The 8,379-nt window shown below is 41.4% G+C and overlaps 1 protein-coding gene across 1 annotated transcript; it reads left to right on the plus strand.

Moving 5' to 3' along the window:
• Positions 1-676: 676 nt before the first annotated feature.
• LOC127785003 (uncharacterized) lies at positions 677-6,791 on the plus strand. The gene is made up of 12 exons (XM_052312432.1): positions 677-966; positions 1,839-2,340; positions 2,772-2,922; positions 3,509-3,616; positions 3,744-4,153; positions 4,241-4,320; positions 4,504-4,564; positions 4,647-4,732; positions 4,839-4,908; positions 5,264-5,436; positions 5,504-5,576; positions 5,981-6,791. The coding sequence occupies exons 1-12, from the start codon at positions 817-819 to the stop codon at positions 6,136-6,138; spliced, it is 2,022 nt and encodes a 673-aa protein (XP_052168392.1). The 5' UTR covers positions 677-816; the 3' UTR covers positions 6,139-6,791.
• Positions 6,792-8,379: the final 1,588 nt, after the last annotated feature.

Raw genomic sequence — 8,379 nt, forward strand, 5'->3', positions numbered from 1 at the left:
CAATTCAGCATCTCCCGTCCATCGCATCCCATCACACAACATCCATTCACAATATATATCCACGTCGAAAAGTTTTAGCGTGTCACATCGGTACATTTAAAGTAATAAACGTAGACTAAATAACAAAACAAATTATAAATTCCGCATATAAACTACTAGACGAATTTATTAAACCTAATTAATCCGTCATTAGCAAATGTTTACTGTAGCACCACATTCTCAAATCATGAAACAATTAGGCTTAAAATATTCGTCTCGCAATTTACACGTAATCGGTATAATTAGTTTTTTCTATATTTAATACCTTATGTATATGTCTAAACATTCGATGTGACAGGGTGAAAAATTTTAAAGCAGGAACTGAACAGGGCCAAAGGTGACACGTCCCGTCCCGTCGTCTCCCAGCTCCAAAGGCCTCGTAAGCCGTAACCGATGCGCACCCAACCCAACCCAGCCTTCAACCCGCTCATCATTTTCTCCCCTCTCGCCTCGCTGGGCTGCACTGCACTGCACGCTCCTCTCGTGACGGCGCCAACGGACGGCCCAGATCCGCCCAGGCGACAATCGGACGGTCCAGATCATCGCGCGTGGGCCCCACTCCACCCCCCTCCCACCGTTTCCCATTTCCGCGTCGACACCCCCCTACCCCCCTCGCGTCCCTTCGCGCCTATCCGACACAGCTCGCCTCGCCTTCTCTCTCTATAAAAGGAGGCCTCGCCGTCGCGGAGGCGGATCCCGAGGCGGCGACGGCGACGGCGGCGGCGGCGGCGGTTTGGTTTCCCTCTTGTTTGTATTTTACTCCGTCGTGGGTGGGTGATGGAGGTGGAGCGTCGTGGTGGTGGGGAGGTGAACGGGGTGGTGGAGATGGAGGACGCGGTGGGGATACTGGTGGACTACCTGGTGCGGCCGGCGCTGCGGAAGGGGAGCAGGATGACGCCGGAGAACCAGGCCGACGTCGCGCGCCAGGTGAGCCTGCGATGCGAGAATGGATGGACTTTGGTGGTGGGGTTTCGGGTCCCGGGGTCTATGGGAGGTTTGGGGGGGTTTCGGGTGGTGGTCGCCGTCGGCGACGCGATCAGGGCGTGCGGCGCGGGTTTGTTAGCTTGTTTTTGTGGGGGCGCCGCGCCGCGGGCTGCGACGGCGCGGCGCGGCGTGCGGAGCGAGCGCCATGGCTTGGGCCGCGACGCGCCAGCGGGATGGTGTGGCGGCGGCGCGCCGTGAGCGTGTGATGGTTGGCATGGGCTTCCGAGTTCCGACAAGCCCGAGAGTAGCGGAGAAGGCGGCTGCGGGCGTAGGTGCCAACGAATAGACGGAGGCGGATTTCAAAAGAGGGAAGACGTAAACTAACTGGGACGTTCCAGATCGGGAAGGCTTTCCCTCTTCTGGCAATTGTGTTTTTTTTTTCCATTCCGAGGAGGGATTGGGATTTTTCAAATTTCAAGAGGAAAGGGAATTCAGATGTTTCCATTAAACCTCTAGGAAATCTCGGGAGTTCTAATATATGGAAATTTTTTGGTTTTTTTTTGTGGGGTGGGGGGGGGGTGCGCTCATTGATTAAAAAAATTTGCAGGATCGTGGGAGGCGTGACAACATCTCCTATATTCTGTATTATAGTTGTGTACAAAGATAGCATTATAGAGTAGCATGTTACCTAACTTTATCTCTTATATTCTGTAATGTAGCTGTGTGCAAATATGGCAAAATTGAGTGCCATGTTACCTGATTTTTTATCTCTTACATTCTGTATTGTATCCCTATGCATCATACATTGCATTCTCTTTAGGCAACTTGTAATACACGGCTGAATACTTCCTCGTTGTGCCACCTTGTTTTTGCAGGTTCATATGGCAGTCATTCTGTATAACTATTACCACCGGAAGCAGTTCCCACAGCTTGCTTTTGCTGATGCAATGAGGTTCTTCAAATGTGCATCTCTTACTCTTGGTGACAGTTTGCTCGCGTACTCCAATATGGTCCACCAACATGAGAAGAGTTCTGGAAGTCCTGGGGAGGGTGTGAATCTCTCTGTGACTGACAAAGCAGTCGTGGATGCGTGTGGAATTGCTGAAGCCCTCGACGCGAACCAAGACTCTCCAGACATGGCCATGTGGCCAATTTCAAAGGTCGCTGTGCTTCTTCTTGATTCAACTAGGAAAAGATGTCTGCTGGAGAGTGGTTCTGTCGGTAAAAATGTTCGCTCCCTTTTGGAGAAAGAGATTGACACATCTAGCACTAGTGAGCATGGCAGCAACAAGCCAGAAGGACAAGATTTAGAAAATGAAGAGACTGGACCATATGTCCTCCAAAAGTTAGCATTTTCAGAGGTGGAGCGTAGAACAGGTTGTTACTATACCATTTTGCTCTATTTTGTTTTCCATGTGTGGCTATTTTCTTAACTAAACAAATTTTGCCCTCTTTTTTTCATTATCAGTGTGCTTCATCCGTTGAGACTTTTGCACCCCCAGTATGTTAGTTTTCATTCGATTTGAACTATTCAATTAGCTTCGGACCATGCCTATGTAGCTTGAAAACTTTGGTTAGTTGAAAATTACCAACCAGAAAAGCTATTGGTCCCGAAACATGAATTTATAGCATTGCTGATACATCAATAAATAACTAGGAACATTGTAGTGTTTAATTTCCCTTGTAAATGATATGGGCTGATATCAACCAATTCTCTGTTCGACTATATTATTTTATCTGCTTTATTTTTCATTTATGAATCATATAACTGAAATTAATGTATTTCATTTCTGTGATTTTCTTAATAGAGATTAAGCGGTCAAGCTTGCGTCTTCTTGATGAGCATTTAGCATACTCATTGACTAAAAAAGGGACAACTACAAAGCTGTTCATCTTAGAGTACGAGCAAACTGCAAAAGGCAACTTCGCGGAAATGCCTATTGAAGAATTGATCAAGAGGTTTGTTGTTTACACACTTGCGAATTTGCTCTCTGATCAACAATGGTTTTATTTATTAAACAAAATCTGCTCACTGTGTATTACTGTATTGATGTAAATTTATACCCTTTATAGTCCATAGTTTGTTTAGAAACATTTCTATTGTATTGAATGCTGTGCTTGCTAGGTGCTAAAGCTCTTCTTTTTATTCTCGTTTGAGCTTTTGACTAAACTTCATTACATGCATGCTTGATGTTCTTTTGTTATTATTATACTAATCATGAAAATATTGGCTAATTGTACTTCCTAAGGCCGAGTTCATTTGTGTGAGTTCCCAACTCACTCCCCTCGTTTTCCACACGCACGCATTTCAAACTGCTAAATAGTGTGTTTTTTGCGCCCCCCCCCCCCCCAAAAGAAAATCTAAACGAAAGTTGCTTTAAAAAATCTATTGATCACTCACTCGCTATTCCATGCGAACTCCACCTCCCGAATACAGCCTAATTTATGTAGCTGTCTTTCAATTGCTGGTAGCTTCTACTGTTCTCAGTATAACAGTTTCTAACGTTTTCATTTTTTTTTTCCTATTTCATTTCCTGTTTAACAGGATGATTGGTCCTGTAGTTGAAAAACATCCATACCCTACAACAACAGTTGTTGCTGAGAGCTATCACATACTCCCATATAAGGATATTCTGTTTGACTGCCTGCACAGGTAACATATGGTTTTGTTTCAGCTATTTATGCATGAAAGAGGTATGTTGCAGGTAATGTAAAATGAAAGGAGTATAGGAAATTACTACTTGGCCTAATTATGGTTAAAATAATGCTTCTTGTTTCAGGAAATGGCATTTTGATTCTTCGCTGAGCATGCCAAAGGAAGAAACACGTCGAAATGGAAAGTCTTCATCGCATTCTGAAATAGATGAAAATTCAAAAGAGCAAGAATATAATATAAAAGGGTCAACTCAAAAGAAAATTAAACGAGATATAAAAGTACTTGGCAGTAGTGACAAGAACTACAGCTGTACCAGTAGAAACAAAAGAAGCAGTAACGTGAACAGCAAAAGAAAATCTGAAGTCTTCAGGGCCACAGCTGCTGACGGTGCAGAGGGTCTTGACAGTGAGATACCCAGAGTTAAAAATGCACTGCCTCCTGTTGTAGATGTGTCAACTATGAAGTTCGTGAGCTGTTCAGTTAATGCAAAAGAAACAGCAGCAGCAAATGCAGGATTTGTGGATATGGAAGCAGGTGAGTTCTATCAATCTACCATAATTTGATTTCTGTTGACCCGTCATTGTTTCTCCTCCATGTTTTGATAGAATCAATTGACTTTAGGTGTTAAAATGAACAGCAACAAAAGAAGAGAGAATCACTCTCTAGACTTAAATATTTCTCATGATATGGCTATGGAGAAGGTAAGATAAATTCTTGACGATGTTGACATATCAGAATTCTGGAAAGCAGAAGGATCACATGCACCTTCTGAACAAAGACATACTGTATTGTTGATTTTTTTTTTTAGTTTGATGATTATAGTATGTAAGTTTGTATGTGTTTCATTTACCCTTCTCAAGTTGAAGAAGTAATTATTGTATCAGGCACTTGTAATAAAGAATACTGAGTTGGAATGGAGAAGTGCAGAAGTGTCAAAAAAGTCAGGTTGATGTAACCTTATCCGAGCCAGCTTATTTATCCTATTATTATTTATAATTTCCCTAATTTTTTAATGTATGCACTGCAGATTTTCATCAAGGTGGCAGTGCTAAGGACAACAAGGATCTGAAGTTTGCTTCCTTCAAGTCATATCTGAAAAAACGGGATGATCTTGTATGTTGTGTCGGATCTTTCATTCGAAACCTTATTGTTCTTGGTGCATCAAATTGTCCTTTTACTCAACCTGATATGAACTCAACTGGCTATTTTTATGTTTCAGCATCGCAAGCAACGCATGATTGAAGATGAAACTGTTCAATTTGATATGGACATCCAGTCAGTCTTTGCTGGTATTCTATCTTTCTTGAATCTAAACATGGCTAAACTTCGCAACCACGATTTGTAGTTATATGATTGTGAAAAACATCATATCTGTCCACAAGGAAACAGGCATACAGATGTGGTAAGAATAGTTGGATACTTCCCCATTCCATGTGGATCATATACCACACGGTTGGGCAGGGATTCCATCCCACACATCCAAACAAAAACATGCCTAGGTTATTTATTGTCTTGTAGACAAACTAGTAATTGCCAAGTTCTGAGTTTTTATATTTATGTCAATGGTTATCTACTCTCATCATTTTCTCTTAAATCCTACCAGCTCCAAATTTTTCAGTATTCATTATGTTTAAACATATTCAGGAGGGGAGTGGACACCAGAAGCGATGTCACTACTAGAAAAATATGGAATTCTTGTCGATAGCTTAGATATGGTGGAAGTTAATGGTTCATCCTATTCTGGAGATGGATATGAAACCTTAACCATTGAGAGGAAGAAATTGACAGTGGAAAGACTCCTCCGCAATAAATGCCAGGTACTCACTCACTCACTCTCTATCATGTTTTCCTCCTATCCCTGCCTTTGACATTTAGTTGATGCAGGAGTTGGATGAGGTCTGCCGTGAGAATAATTGGATTCTTCCGAGATATAAAGTTATGCCATCACTAACAGATGGTATGTGGAAATATTACTTATCTCTTATATTCCCCGCCTGGTCAACAGGCCAAGTATGGGTCCTTGCACCTCATAGGCATAAGAATTAACATTGCCATGCTAATAGGTCTTTTACCACACAGAGTTTGATTGCCATTTTAACGATTTCAACCCAAAAACTGAACTTTTTCCTTGCATTTGTTACGATATTGCACATTCTGTTGATGTCGTGATCCGTATTGTAGATCAGTTATTATCCTTGCAATCACTTGGTAATAATTTTCTAGTCTCCAGTTAGCGATGATCAGAAATGGCTGTTTGCCCAACTGTCAACCTTCTCTCCCTCCCTATCTTTATTGTTCTTACGCCGTTGCATTGCACATCATGTCAAGCACTTCTTTTACAAGGTTTTCCTATCTTGTCAGGCATGTACGTGGCCAATGTAGATATTGCATGCCTGGAGTTCAGCCAAATGACATTTGGCGATCCAAAGACGAACCCTCGTGATGCACGGGAGTCTGCAGCTGCCAACCTGCTGGCTGAGCTTCTTAAGAAGGCCGATGCCAACAGGGAGCACACCTGACGCAAGATTACTGAAGTAAACACCTGAAAATTGGTAGACGGCAGGTAGCTGCAAAGCTGCAACTCAGCACTGAACTTTCTGAAAGACATCACCTTCATTTAGACATTTTACCTTACATTGGTTACTCTTGTCATTCAAACTGTAGCTGTTGCTTTTTTAATAATTCTTCGGTCGCAAATTATGTGACGCTGCAGGTGCAGTGTGAATTTTGTAGTCATTTTAAACAATAGATCTTGGTGAACATGTCTGTTTCTGCCTCATGGTTTTGCTGTAGGCTTTGTCCGCAGTTATCTAGTTTTGTTATTGGTGTCATGTTTTTCGTTAAATATCCAATCTATAGTGTTATTTGGAAGTTTTGTTTGGTTATCCACCTTGAGCTATTGACCTTGGTCCTGGCTCAGCTTGCTTCTTTCGGTTTTCCTGTTCCACCTTTTGGCTTTCTTTTTCCATCTTCTGTACTGATCTTTCTTTTGGTTTGGTTTTCCTGCTTCATCTTCTGTATTGATTTTGGTAGAGCTGTGTTGTTCCATCACCTGTTTGATTATGGTTCCATCCTCTGTGTTGACCCCTTCTTTTTGTGGTTTTCCTGTTCCATCTTCTCTTCTCTATTATTGACATTGGTTTCGGTAGATTTGCCTTGTTCCCATCTTTTGTAGTAGTACTTGATTTCGGTGGAGTTGATCTGTTGCTTTGTTCCAGAAGCATGTATTGAACTATTGATTTTGGTAGAGCTGCTTTGTTCTATCTTCTGCATTGATTTTGGTAGTGTGGCGCTTAGTTGCAAACGTCTTTAGCAGTGATTGGCATTGTTTGGACTATCAACCATGAAGAATCTGGACGTTAATGTGCCAAGAGTAAACCAGACCTTAGGTTGCATTACGTGAAAAATAATCAAGGAACCAGCGCACATAAAGCATTAACGTAAACCATCTCTTGTCATCTTGTAAATCTGACACTAACTGCCACATTTCCTATGCCTTCTTCACCTTTCAGACAGTCAACAGTGCCGTGTGAAAAACGATAATACGACTGTTTTACACCAGAGCAAGACAAACTGCAACATGTTCATCTGTAGTTCTGAGCCTGAAAAGTTACATGAGCTTGTAGCATTCCAACTATTTGAAGTTCTAAAAGTCTGATCAGTATTGTGCGGCAATTCCAAATTCCATTTCAGATATCTGAAAGTTCTGAAGTATGAAAAATACTGTGTAGCACTAACTCCGAATTTTCAGTATATGAGTGAACTGCTTATGCTTCCCCCAGGCAAGCAATAACCTGGCCAAACCACGTGAAAAATAAACAAGTCTAAGGAGGCTGGTATAAATATTGTCAGGCAAATGTGGATCATCTGGGATTAGCTGCTACGATAAATTCTGGAAAGTGCCCAACGTGTGATCCATGATTGTTGTTAATACTCCATGATTGTTGTTAATACTCAATAGGAACGATTCTACCTCAGTTGCTGCAAAATTTTGATTTCTGAGTCACTCAACGGAAGATCAACTCTTTCTCAAACTTCTTTACTCGTGTTCCCATCAAGTATACCAGTAGCATTATCATCACAAATGCAACAGCAGTACAGCACCAAGGTCAGTGACAGAATTCTGACCATTACAGCTAGCCTTCTTCTAGGTTATATTCTAATTTTGCAAATAAACAACCAATTCATGAACATAAGAAACATGGGAGCATACCAACAGTGAAATAATTATTCACGATAGCATGCTTATGTTACTTCAGTACCAGTTGATGCGCCAGCAAGCTTCTTCTTTTTCCTATGATTTGATACCTCAAAACATCAGCACTCCTATAATCCATTCACCTATATACTCCATCCTCCCAAATCCTAGATGAAACAGAAACAACCCATTCACCTTATATACTCCATCCTCCCAAATCCAAAATTAAACAAAAAAAAACAAGGCGCTCTGCCGCTGTGTCAAACTCTCCATCTACTACTTACTTCCTCCGTTTCACAATGTAAGTCATTTTAGCATTTCCCACATTCATATTACTAGCTAGATTCATTAGCATCAATATGAATGTGGGAAATGCTAAAAATGACTTACATTATGAAACGGAGGGAGTAGTTAGCATTGAGTTGCAACAGCCAAAAGGCATTCTTCACATTACAAGTAACTAAATTAAAGACATGATTACCCTTCTAGCAAGTTGATTATAATCAGTAACAACATGCAGTCATATACTAACAGTAAAAATCAAATGGAAATGCACAGGATG

The sequence above is a fragment of the Oryza glaberrima genome, chromosome 9, assembly GCF_000147395.1.
Source record: "Oryza glaberrima chromosome 9, OglaRS2, whole genome shotgun sequence".
Taxonomy (NCBI): Eukaryota; Viridiplantae; Streptophyta; class Magnoliopsida; order Poales; family Poaceae; genus Oryza; species Oryza glaberrima.